The sequence below is a fragment of the Pelophylax lessonae genome (genome assembly GCF_965119305.1).
Source record: "Pelophylax lessonae genome assembly, chromosome: 13".
Classification (NCBI taxonomy): Eukaryota; Metazoa; Chordata; class Amphibia; order Anura; family Ranidae; genus Pelophylax; species Pelophylax lessonae.
The window spans coordinates 133,382,975-133,397,008 of record NC_138780.1 but is presented as its reverse complement, the minus strand read 5'-3'; the positions used below and the strand labels follow the sequence as shown (position 1 = coordinate 133,397,008).

Below are 14,034 nucleotides of genomic sequence, written 5' to 3'. Positions count from 1 at the left end.
CCCCCTGCAAACCCTGTAGAGTACAGCTGAAAATCGGGCGAGAGAAGCAGCACAAGAAGCCAATTTGGTGTACTGCAGTGCAAGAAGCAGGCTGATAGGAGAAGACAGAGAGATGAGCTCATCTGTCTGCTGCTGCTCCTTTCATTGTCCAGTCACAAGATGGAGGTGAAAAGCTTTAAAGGAAAATGGAACTGCAGCATAGATTAGGTCCCCTGCCATACCAGGCAGTGCAGGAAATCTGTATAAACCTTATGACTGGATGGTCAGAATTTCAAATCCTTTGGCAAATAAAAACAGCTCCAATATATGGATTTAATTCAGGGATTTAGTTCTTTGTCTGGAGTTCAGCTTTAAAGAGGTTGTAAACTCATTAAAACTTTTTTTTTTTCCAACCTGAAAGAGAAACACATAATGAGCTAGTAGATGCATACTAGCTCATTATGAAATACTTACCTTAGAACGAGCCCCCGCCGTGCCGCCCGCTTACCTGTATGATGGGCGACATGTTCAGTCGCCCGTCTTCCGGGATTGCGGCATCCAGCCATCTGACTGGCCGGACCCGCGATTAAGTCACTCCCGCGCATGCGCACGGGAGCCGACAGTCACGCGACGGGCTCTGAAGGAACGGCACCACCGGCCGTTCCTTCAGAGCGCATGCGCCAGTGAGGTCACTGGCTGCATTTAAGGTAAATATCTCCTCCTAAACGGTAAATGTTTAGGAGATATTTACAGTACCTATAGGTAAGCCTTATCATAAGCTTACCTATAGGTAAAAGTTGCAGAGGAGGGTTTACTTCCTCTTTAAATCCTGCAATAAACTATAGGATTCCAAAATATACAGTATATTGGAAGTCATTTTAAGTATCATACTGTTTGACAGAAACCACAACCATTTATCAGTAATAATTAGGTGAGACACAAAGGTTGCTCAGTAAACAGATTACAAATAAGAAGTACAGCATTTACTATGTACAGAGTAATCCGGCCTGGAATGACCTTTACCTTAGGTGCATGTTCCAAATACTGTTTTCCTGCAGACATTTGAGTTATAAGGCGGAATTTGTTGTCCTGAAGAACATAGATTCCCTATGACAAAAAGTGTAAAGATAAGCAGAGATATAACATGAGAATACACAAATAGTATACAAGTGGGAATTGTATGGGCCTACATAGGATGAATAATTGTGCAAATCAAACTCATTCTACCACTGAGCATATTCGATGAAATCACTGAGGCCCAAGCATGTCCTGGTACAAAGAGGGATAAACCTTTCCTGTGAATGGCCCATGTCAAATTGGTGGTCCTGTCCCGTGCCATTAACTAGATCAGGGTTTCTCAATCAGGGTTCCGTGGAAACCTAGGGTTCCTCCTGAGGTTGCTAGGGGTTCCTTGAGCAATGGGCAATTTCTGCCTCTCCAATAAGTTCCCAATGACAACATTGTTCCTTTTAGTTATCCATAAGGGGGTAATTCTTCCCAATGATGACAAGAGTAAGGGGCATTCTTCCCAATAACTGTCACACTAATGTGTCATGAGTTGTAGATCCTAAATTTTTAGCAGCGGTTCCCCGAGACCAGAAATTTATTTCAAGGGTTCCTCTGTATTAAAAAGGTTGAGAAAGGCTGAACTAGATCATCAAAACGGCAGAGAGAACACTTGCCTGTTCCCAGAGTAGCGGTCAGGATAAGGACTAGAGACGTGTTGCACCATTGCTGTTTCCTAAACGGAGAGCAAGACTTTGACGTTTTTAAGCCAGCAAAGGATGGGATGCCATGGGAACAGGTGTGAGTTCACTCTGCTCCCTTTAGTGATTCTGGCAATGGAAATTTGCCACAATGACATGGTTCTGACACCACAAAAAGTCGGCTAGAACATTACTCATTAAATCAGTGAGGAGCATTGAAGATGCTTTTCTAGATAACAAAAGCTAATGCTTGGCATCTTGCGCTACCCATCTTTATCCAAGATATTTATTTTAAAATGCAAAGAAAGAGCACATTGAAAGAATCTGTAATGCGCACTTGTCTTTTATTGTATTTTAGGTAACGCGCACTTGTCTTTTATTGTATTTTAGTTATTTAATTAGTCAGCACTGCAAGTATCTACACGAAAGTTTAGCTCCCAGCACAACAAAGTAGACTCTCAATAAGTATGTGCAAGTGTCTCTGCTCTCACTAGCTAACTAAATAATCCTACCTGCTCACCTTCTAAAATAATTCCAAACAACAACAACCTTTGCAGCTCTAATTTCCCTACCTAATAATATAAGCTACACTGAAACATATCAGCCAAAAATTGTGTTATCGGCATTTTGCCGATAAGAGAAAAAGGTGCTGATAATGGCACCGAAAACGCACGCGTATTCACACCGAATTTACCACGGTTTTACTGTGCTTATGGTTTGTTTTTCATAGGTGATGTGGCTCAAAAACATAACACAGGTGCAATATCGATGCGTTTTTAATGCATTTCAACTGTGCTTTTTTGGTGCGATATTTTTCTTTAACAGACCAAAAATGCAGCAAGCAGAATTTTTAACACCACAATGGAAGCGCAACAGACCAGTGTGAAGACATACATATTACATACAATTTAAAAAGATACATTTTTTTTTAGCTGTTCTTGCGCTAAAAGTGCCCATAATGGCCGACACTAAATTAATATTCTTTTAAATTCATGATAATAATTAAAAAGTGGAATATAATACAATTATTAATAAAAAAACTTTTTAAAAACTGTTATATTCAGTTTTTGGCCAAGTGCATCCTGCATTTTCGTTTTGGTACCAAAACTCCATTTGGTGCACCTCTAATTATATACATTTACACACACACACACACACACACACACACACACACACGAGTATATATATATATATATATATATATATATATATATATATATATATATATATATATATATATATATATATATATATATATATATATATACACACACACACACACACACACATACACATATACATACACAAAAGCAAGTACACCCTTCATTTTTGCATATTATATTTTTATATTAATTATAATATTATATCTTTTCATGTGACAACACTGAAGAAATGACCCTTTGCTACAATGTAAAGTAGTGAGTGTACAGCTTGAATAAGTAACAGTGTAAATTTTATGTCCCCTCAAAAATAAATCAACACACACAGCCATTATTGTCTAAACCACTGGCAACAAATGTGAGTACACCCCTAAGTGAAAATTAAAACACTGGGCCCAAAGTGTTAATATTTTGTGTGGCCGCCATTATTTTCCAGCACTGCCTTAACCCTCTTGGGAATGGAGTTCACCAGAGCTTCACAGGTTGCCACTGGAGTCCCCTTCCACTCCTCCATGATGACATCACAGAGCTGGTGGATGTTAGAGATCTTGCACTCCTCCACCTTCCATTTGAGGATGCCCACAGATGCTCAATAGGGTTTAGGTTTGGAGACATGCTTGGCCAGTCCATCACCTTTACCTTCAACTTCTTTAGCAAGGCAGTTGTTCGTCTTGGAGGTGTGTTTGGGGTCGTTATGTTGGAATACTGCGCTGCAGCCCAGTCTCCGAAGGGAGGGGAGATCATGCATGTTAAACCACTGTGCGGTCTTGGCCACCATGGTGCAGCTCAGTTTGAGTGTCTTGGCAATCTTCCTATAGCCTAGACCATCTTTATGTAGAGCAACAATTTTTTTTCAGATTCTCAGGAGGTTTTTTGTCATGAAGTGCCATGTTGAACTTCCAGAGACCAAAATGAGAGAGTGAGAGCGATAACATCAAATTTAACAAACCTGCTCTCCATTCACACCTGAGACCTTGTAACACTAACGAGTCACATAACACTGGGGAGGGAAAATGGCTAATTGGGCCCAATTTGGACATTTTCACTTATAGGTGTACTCACTTTTGTTGTCAGCAGTTTAGACATTAATGGCTGTGTGTGGAGTTATTTTGAAGGGACAGCAAATTTACACTGTTATACAAGCTGTACACTCACTACTTTACATTGTACATTGTAGCAAAGTGTCATTTCTTCAGTGTTGTCACATGAAAAGATAGAATAAAATATTTACAAAAATGTGAGGGGTGTACTCACTTTTGTGAGATACTGTATATATATATATATATATATATATATATATATATATATATATCTATATCTATCTATCTATCTGCACACTGTATATATAGGCACTGTTTGGCAGGATTGTTGACAGTGCATGTATCACCTAGGTTTCTCCCCTACACATAGTGAGGGGCTTCAGGTTTACAACTGATATAATGAAAGAAAAAAAATTTTGTTTTCTCAGAATCTGAGAAACTCCGGGAAAAAAAAAAAGTACTTTTTTTTTTTTTTTTTTTACTTGTGATTAGATTAGTCCATAGAAGTTGTGTGTAATATTTGCCAACAATATCCAAGTGGCGGCTGGAAAGGCTAAAAATATCTGTTTTATTCTAGCCATTCCCAAAATTCCTTGTATTCCTTTACTGAATAGAAAGTGTTCTAGGAATGGATGAAAGGAGATCCCATATTCAACCCACTCCTCCTCTCCACTCATCCAATCACTCTACTGTAAAGCAGAGCTCATAGAGGGGGATGGAAATGCAGCAAAAGGAACCATTACGGTGTGCTGCAACACAAGAAGCACGCCAACAGGAGACAATTACACAGTGATAGAGAGATTATTAGCTCATTAGTCTGCTTCTCCTTTCCATATCCAGTCACATAGAGGTTTAATTACTAAAGCTGAAGAGATCAAAATCAGGCTCACTTCTGCATAGAAACCAATCAGCTTCTAACCTCAGCTTGCTTGATTAAGTTTTGGCAATAAAACCTGGAAGCCGAATGGTTTTTATGCAGAAGTGAGCCTGATTTTGCACTCTCCAGCTTTAGTAAATAAACCCCATAGTGAGGATGAAAAGGAGAACTGTAGATGGCTGCAGTGCTGTATCTTGGCCTAGGCCAACAAGGCCCAGGCCTAGGGCAGCACTTTGTAGGGGGGCAGCAAAAAAGCTGCACCACGCACGAGAAAAAAACAGCCTCCTCCCGCCTCCCCCACTAAAAAGAGTCCCTGACGGCTTGCACTACACACTTTTAGTATAGTGCCAGTCTTATAGGGCAAATTGGGCTGGAGGGCAGGGTCCAGGAGGCAAATCAGTCTGGCACCCCTATAAAGCAGTCATACTACTACCTCCTGGTACGATATGATGGTATGATGATGGGCACTGCTGAGGCTGACCCTATGGGAACTGATGAGGCTACACTGATGGGCACTGATAGACTGTGGATGTGGTTTACAGATAAACAGGAAGAGGTGTGGCCTTTACAGGAAGGGGTGAGTCATATTTAAATTAGGGGGTGCACAAGTTTAATCAGGCCTAGGGCAGCACAAAACCTAAATACACCACTGGGTGGCTGTGCTGTGGGGCAAAACTGTAAATGTCAGAACTGAATGGGCAGAAATCCAAATGAATAGGCAGGCCAAATAGCTCTTGTATATGCATTTCATCTACAGCAGGGGTGTCCAAACTATGGCCCTTCAGCTGTTCAGGAACTACAATTCCCACCATCCCTAGTTATGTCTGTGAATGTCAGAAATTTACAATGCCTCATGGGATGTGTAGTTCCACAACAGCTGGAGGGCCATAGTTTGGACACCCCTGATCTACAGTATGTATTTAGCAGTTTGCCCGGAGATGAGGTTTAAATTGCTACAGGGATCCCTAGATCATTGGCAGTTTAGAAATATAAGGACTGGATATGTGTGCAAACCTCGGCTCTTGGGTTTTCCACTTGTATCTGACGTAGCTATCCAGCTGGAGCATGCAATGTGTACTCTGCAGTCTAAACAAAGAGTGAGCTTACAATGGAAAGATCCCCAACAAGGATGAGTTTGGGCCCCTTAGGTCTCACCTGGTGATTGGTCCGCAGATTGTCAATTTGCTTTTTGAATACTGTAGTCCAGAAGTCTTTGCAGACAAACTTCATGATGTCCAATTCATCTTTGAACCTTGCTGTGTCTTTGGTAAACCTGATGGGAACGTAAATCCATTTGAACAATAAACATGTTTTAAACAGAAGCATGGAGTGGTAGATGTGACGGTTTAATTTTACAGTGAAATCAGAATATACATTTCTGTCTCTTAGCTGCATCATTTCCTCTGTAATAACCACAACCTAAGAATTCTTAGTAAAGTTAGGGAAGCAAAACTATTGTTTTTTTCTGGAATCAGTCACTGCTGACACTATACAAGCAGACAGGGTTAATAAAAATACATTGTTTTTTTTTTTTTTTCTAAATCAGATTTTTTTTTAATTATATCTGATTTTTTTTAAATCAAATTTATTTTATTAAAATGCTTTTGGAGAAAAAAAATCTATCTAAAGATAGTTTTGTATTTAAGGTACAATAATAATTTAGTTTATTCAGCATGAAATGGAGCTTAGTTATGTAGCATGAGGCTGTATATTCTGCAATATTTACATTTTTGGTAAACTCATTCAGTGAATCCAAGCTCTGCAAGCTGAGATAACATGCACTGCGTTGATGCATTCACACAATTTCACACCAACTACCAGCAAGAATGAGTCCTTACATTTAACCACTTAAGCCCCAGTCCTATTTCGGACACTTTTTGTTTACAAGTTAAAATCAGTATTTTTTCCTAGAAAACTACTTAGAACCCCCAAACATTATATATATTTTTTTAGCAAAGACTCTGGAGAATAAAATGTCGGTCATTGCAAAATTTTTTGTCACGCGGTATTTGCACAGCGGTCTTTAAAACGCCATTTTTTTGGAAAAAATTTGAAAAATCACATTTCAATCACATGTTTTTGTATATTGTGAAAGATGATGTCACGCCGAGTAAATAGATACCCAACATGTTATGGTTTAAAATTGCGCCCCCCCCCGTGGGATGGCGACAAACTACGGTCAATAGAGATCTCAATCTGCGACACTTTAAATTTATTTAACGGTTACCAGTTTAGAGGTAGAGTGTAGCTCTTTTTTTTAATTATTGCCCACGCTCTGGCGATCGCGGCGATACCTCACATGTGGGGTTTGAACAGCGATTTCATTCGCGGCTCGACTTGCGTATACGTTTATTTTTGTGCGCGAGCCAACGGTGACGGGGCGGCTAAATTTTTTATTTTTTTTTTCCTATTTATTTTTTATTTTTTTTAAACTTTATTACAGGTTTTTTTTAAAAAAAAAATCTGATCACTTTTATTGCTTTTCACAAGCAATGTAAACATCCCTTGTGACACCAATATGTAGTGACAGGTACACTTTATGGAGGGATCGCCTTTTGCAGCACAGTAACCCGGAAGGGACGTCATGGACGCCGCCTCCGGGTTACGTCATCGGAGACCCGATCGATGCCGTTTCCGGCATTCATCGGGACTCCATCCAGCCGGCGGACGTGCCGGCTGGGTGCTCGGGGGTCCCGGTGGGACGGGAGCCCCGAGCAAAGCCACGGAAGGCGGCGGGAGGGGGGGGGGGGAACGCCCCTCCCACCCCCCCGGGTAACGATCGAGCGGCTCCCGAGCCGCATCGGTCGTTACCGACGGAAAGCCGACCGTCGGCTTCAAACCACGGTACCGGGATGATGCCTCTAACTAGAGGCATCATCCCGGTATAACCCCGCAAAGTGTACCGACGTACCGGTACGTTAGAATGCGGTAAGTGGTTAAAGAGCACCTGTCATTTCAGAGCCATCATGGAAGCGTCCACTCACCTGCTGCGGCCACGTCCCTCACCTTGTTGTGTCACTGCCGCATCACCAGCCGTCCTATTAAAGTGAAATGGGACTGTCAGTGAGTCAACAGCGGGTCAGAGATGACAGATGCTCTTTAAAAAATTAAGATTTAAATTGACTTGATTTAAATAAAATACACCCTGCAAGCAGACTATTTCAAATGTTACTTCAATATATAAAATGTATGCTCTTATAGACAGCCTATTCCAGCCATCTGAGATCTCATCAGAAACATATAAAACACTTGCAGTGCCTTAGGCCTCATACACTTGCTTTGAAAAAGGAGCGCGGCTGCTGCAACACACACAGCGCGCCAGCTCGGAAACGCGTTGCATACCAGTGACGTCACGATCCCGCGCTGCCGAAGCCATCAGCTTCTCAAGCCTCGTTTGGGTTTGATCCACATCCCCTGTTCAGCTGGCTCTCCAACGGTGACCAGCGAGGCTGCATGAATTAGAGATCGACCGATTATCGGCAACACCGTTATATCGAGGGCCGATATGCACTTTCCCCGATATATCGGAATCGACTGCTGGTCAGGACAAACAGAGTCAGGCGAGTCACTAATGATTCCTACATGCCACTTCATTGACAGCGGATGGACAAAAAGGCAATTGGTGTTGGATACAAAAGTGATGCAAAGATCCCACACTGACTACAGTAGAGAAATGTTTCTAGGCATGCTTGAAAACTGGGGAATCAACAAAAGACAGAGTGATGCTTGCGCTACTTCGAGACAGTGGAGCAAACATGCGGAAAGGAATGAGGTTTGATGATATGTCATACCTCAGTGTCATGGCACACAACACCCTCCAACTTTCAAATGATGGTCTGTCAAGCCAAAGAGCTTTGATTGATATAGGTTTTGAGAAGCATGAACAGATTAAAGAGGTTGTAAACCCATGAAACTTTTTTTTTTTTTGCTGCAACCTGAAAGAGAAACCCATAATGAGCTAGTATGCATCGCTCATGCAAATACTTACCTAAGAACGAGCCCCCCGCGTGCCGCCAGCTCACCTGTATGACGGACGACATGTCCAGTCGCCCGTCTTCCGGGATCGCGGCATCCGGCCATCTGATTGGCTGGAGCCGCGGGAGCCGAGGGTCACGACACGGGGCTCTGAAGAAACGGCACCAGCGGCCGTTCCTTCAGAGCGCATGCGCCAGTGACGTCACTGGCTGCATGTAAGGTAAATATCTCCTAAACGGTGCATGTTTAGGAGATATTTACAGTACCTATAGGTAAGCCTTAATATAGGATTACCTATAGGTAAAAGTGTCAGAGGAGGGTTTACTTCCTCTTTAAAAATGTTGAGCTTGCAAGTCTTTTGAATCCTCAATATAAGAACAATGCTTTCTCTTCTGATGATGTATTGGCAAAGGCAAAACAATGGCTGACAGAAGATATTCAACAGGAGGTACAGGAGATTCCTGCCGAAAAGACAAGTCCAGATCACTATTTTGATAATATGAAAGAGCAGCATGCTGCAAAAACAGAAAAATGTCCAAAAATACGTCAACGAACAGAAGAGAATCTTCTTCACTGTGATCGAATTGATCAGGACATTTTCAGCGTTTTATTGGGGCCTCATGCGGAGGATTCAATTTCTTCTGAATCTGCAATAATGAGCCTGGATGATGAACTTCGTCTCTATTTGAAGGAACCAGAAATTGATCCTCTTCAGTGGTGGGGAAAAAATGAGGCACGCTACAAAATACTTGCTTCCCATGCTAGAAGATACCTCTCTCTCTCTCCTCCTCTGTCCTCCTCTCCTCCTGAGCATGTTTATGAAGTGGCAGCATTATATGAACAAAACAGAAGCCCTTAAACAGGTGACCATGGACATGCTGAAATGTTCTGCTTTCTGCAGTATAATATTGTTCTACTTAACTGGGAGTATTGAAAGGAGTAGTGTCCACTCAAATCCACTGTCTTGCTGTTGTCTAGCTTTTTTTCTAGCAGTTTTGCACTGACTGCAGTAGTTGCAGTGAGTGCCCCACTGCAGAGGTAGTCCACTAACTCCAATCCACTGTGTAGCTGTTGCCTATCTTTTTTTCTAGCAGTTTTCCACTGACTGCGGTAAATCATTGCAGTGAGTGCCATACTGCAGAGGTAGTCCACTGACTCCAGTCCAATTTCAAATCCACTGTCTTGCTGTTGTCTAGCAGTTTTGCACTGACTGCAGTAGTTGCAGTGAGTGCCATGCTGCAGAGGTAGTCCACTGACTTCAGTCCAATCCACTGTGTAGCTTTCTTTCAGTTTTGCACTGACTGCACTGCAGTAGTGATTTAAAATTATTGCAGTGAGTCCACTACTGCAGCAGTTTAATATGCATTAATGCACAATCAGAATGATGTGAAACGAAATGTCCCTGCAATTGAAGTTTTCCTATAAGTTCTCATGAATTTAAGGTGTGAAGAACGAGCCCTTAATGATATTTTGATATGTTCAGTAACAGATTTGTGTAGAAATTTGTGTTTATTTTGCAAAATTTTAAATGTACTAAAATATCGTCCAATACAGATATGTGATGGCCAAAATATTGGTATCGGCAACGCAAAAACGATATCGGTCGATCACTATTGCATACCCCTCAGTAGGAGTGAAACCTCAGACGGGGGCCAGCTTGCCAAGAGTTGCTGCCCCTGACCTGCACAACCCAAGGCCCGCTGAGCTGGATGGGAGGCTGGGAACACAATCAAACTGGTGGACTATTGTGTTTCCTGTTTCAGATGCTGCTCTGGAAGACGATGAGAGAAAAATCAATGGGCTTAAACTGCACTGCAAGACACATGTGATTTGAATAGGAACGCAGTGAAATTCCTATTCGAATCACATGCAGTGTCTGGCACAGCACATGTGTGAACCCCGACTTCGGTGGGCTGAGCCCTGCTTGCTGTGGGGGCACTCAACAGGAGGGAGGGGCCAGGAGCACGGAGGGCCATGGAGCACAGAGGAAGGACCCGAGAAGAGGAGGATTCGGGCCACTCTGTGCAAAACCAACTGCACAGGAAAGGGAAGTATACCATGTTTGTTATTAAAAACAAAAAAAAACAAGACTTTATAATCACTTTAAAACTTCATCTCTAGTTCAAAAAACAGTAATTACCAAATTCCACTCTGCTCAAAAAAAAAAAGTCTCATCAGTGCTTACCTCTCGATCAATCCCTGCCCTACACGAAAACCCATGCTCTCCAACTTGGTGATGCATTTTCCATTCTCCTGCAAGAAAAAGAAAGTGTAGCAAAAGCCATGTACAAAAATAAGATATTTCAAGATATCCGTTCTACACTATATGGCCAAAACAGTTTGGGGAAAACCCTCTCCTGTTCCAACATGACTGATCTCCTATGTACAAAGCCCGCTCCATAGAGAAATGATTTGACCAGTTTGGTGGAGAGGAAGTCAAGTGTCCTACATAGAGCCCTGATTTCAGCCCTACTGAACACCTTCGGGATGAATTGGAACGCCGATGCAAGCTAAACCTTCATGCCCAACAGCAGAAGAACCAGAGCGGACAGATCTAATTACTACTACCTTACTTAGGTAGTAGTCTCCTGTCCGAACATCCAGCGCTCAGACTTGTAGTCCTAGCTGCAGTACACTGATCACTGGGGGTCAATCGCTCACTCAGCACCTCCCCCATTCAGAAAAAGGCATTCTTTTCAATTAATATAAGACATTCTGCGATTGGAGGGGTTTGCAATGTTGATTCGCACTGCCTCCAATCACAGGGTGTCTTGTATTCATTAAAAGGAATGCATGACTTTTTCTGAATGCAAAGAGCCAAAAACCATGTTCAGCCTTCTTCAGCTTCACACATATTGGAAGACGCCAGAGACTGGGCAGCGGGGTTCTTCTTCAACATTTCTGGTGTCCCTTAAAGCGGAGTTCCGGGCACAGAAACATTTTTTCAATGAACATACCCCCGGGACAGTCAGGGCTAGTACATTCCACAATGGCTAGCCTCTGATCTGTCCCGGTTCGCACTTACCTGCAAGAAGAAATACTCACTTATAAAATTTCTTCCACAGCGTTGCCATCTCTGTTGTGGGCAGCTGAAGCCAGCGCGATCCTCTTCTGCGTCCTCTTCCGAGTCTTCTTCTACCAGAATGCGCCTGCCCCTCTCGTCACTTCCGGTGCGGCGCCGCATTCCTCCACAGCTTCTGGGCATGCCCAGAAGCTGTTTAGCAGGGAATGCGGCGTCGCACCGGAAGTGACGAGCGGGGCCGGTGCCGTCGCATTGATTCCTGGGAGCGATGACGTTCAGCTCCCAGGAATCATTGCAAACCGGAAGTGACGGCACGGGCCACGGCCACAGAGGGAGGAAGTCAAAAAAGGGGAGTATTTCTTTCTACAATTACGAGGTAAGTAAAAAAAAAAAAAAAATAATCCTAACTATCCAATTCCTTTTCAGGTGAAGCAAAGCAAGCGGATGGGCACAAAATCGATTAGGTCGATGTTTTGCCCGGAACTCCGCTTTAAAGCGGTAGTATACCCTGAGGAAAACTAGCTCATTATGAAACACTTACCTTAGAACGAAGCCCCGACACGGACCCCCGGACACCGCTGTGGGAGCGGACATGATTCCTCAGTGTCTCTTCCGGATTCGGCGGCTCCGGCGATGTGAGTGGCCGGAGCCGTGATGACGTCACTCCCGCGCATGCGCGCGGGAGTAATTTTCCGGCAATTCTCGGCAAGGAACTCTGAAGGTCTGCCGGACCTTCAGAGCGCATGCGCCGCACTCGTCAGCGGCTGCATGCAGTGGTAATATCTCCTAAAACGTGCCGATTCAGGAGATATTAATTGTACCTACAGGTAAGCCTTATTATAGGCTTACCTGTAGTTAAAAGTCAAAAAAAGCGGTATACTACCGCTTTAATGTGGAGCTCCATTCCCCATAATATTTTTTTTTTTTTAAAAGCTCCCCCATGATTGTCAGTACTACTACATTGATATATGGATATTGTCCTAACTGCCTATATGCTTGTTATTTTTAAAGAGGAAGTAAACTCTTATATTTTTTTACTTTTTTTTCCCTGCAAAGTAAAGGCATAATGTGCTAGTATGCATCGTATACTAGCACATTACCTGCACTTACCTGCAACGAAACCCACGTTGTCCCATCTGCCGGCCGCATCCATCTTCACCCATCTTCCTTCCGGGTCTGCGGGCTGTATTACTGGCCAGAGCCGTGTGATGTCACTCCCGTGCACGCGTGCGGTAGCCACCAGTCACGGCACAGGGCTCTTAAGAAACAGCATCGGCGGCCGTCTCTTCAGAGCGCATGCGCCGATGACATCAATGCAATGTAAATATCTTCTAACGGTACAAGTTTAGGAGATATTTCCAGCACCTATAGGTAAGCCTTATTATAGGCTTACCTATAGGTAAAAGACATTAAAGTGGGTTTACAACCACTTTAAATCTATAATAACTTACATGATCTCAGAGGATGTGGGCATCTGAAGCCCGCTCACGTGTATTTCCAGGATAAGGTGCAGCTGGCTACCCAGCATGCACCTCCCGATCTCACGCCTGCGCAGTAATGCCACTGCGCAGCTCTCCCTCTTCCTGTAAGGTTGCCATAGCAATGGCGGCGTCAGTGAAAATTCCCACCCCATTGCTACAGCGACCTGTCAATCTAGGTCCTCCCGTTCGTATAATTTCCGGTCTGGAAATAACGCGAGATTTCATCACTAGGCCTGCTGTAATATTTCACGCCGCTATCCCAGGAGCCCTTTGCGAATCGCCTAGTGACGTGATCGCCTAGTGACGTGATCGCCTAGTGACGTGATCGCCTAGACGGCCGGAGCCGCAAGTGTGGCTGAAATAAGAAAAAAATTAATTTCCTTACAAAAAAAAATGTACATTGGTAAAAGCAATTTTAAAGGGGATAACGTACAACATGGCAACTATATAAAATGGGTGGAACTCTGCTTTAAGAGAAGCAGTGCCCAATACCTGCAACATGTCATATTTGTAAATCTAATCAGCCACAATAGAACCCCAGTGACAACACACACAGCACACATAGGTGTCTCACCACTTCGCCCTGCTCGCCCGCCTTATACACACAGGACAAGATCTCATTGTGCAGCAGTAAGAAGAGAGCCTCCTCGGCCATGTCCTGCTTGTTCATGTGTTCTACCGGCGGAGGCGTCTGACGAGCATGCGCACTGTGCTCGTGCCCGGTGATCGTTCTACAGAGCGGCAGCACAGATCACATCAGCCTGACATCCTCAGCGCTGTCTGCCCCTCGCGCG

General features: G+C 43.4%; 1 protein-coding gene across 1 annotated transcript in view; it reads right to left on the bottom strand.

Annotated features, from left to right (window-relative positions):
- TRAPPC6B (trafficking protein particle complex subunit 6B) overlaps positions 1 to 14,034 on the bottom strand; it is a 34,165-nt gene extending 20,131 nt beyond the window's left edge. Inside the window, exons 1-4 of the mRNA XM_082275215.1 lie at positions 13,815 to 14,034; positions 10,923 to 10,990; positions 5,918 to 6,035; positions 1,003 to 1,086 (exon numbers count right to left, since the gene is read on the bottom strand). Coding sequence (XP_082131341.1) covers positions 1,003 to 1,086; positions 5,918 to 6,035; positions 10,923 to 10,990; positions 13,815 to 13,910 — 366 coding nt within the window. The 5' untranslated portion in view covers positions 13,911 to 14,034. The remainder of the gene's footprint in view (positions 1 to 1,002; positions 1,087 to 5,917; positions 6,036 to 10,922; positions 10,991 to 13,814) is intronic.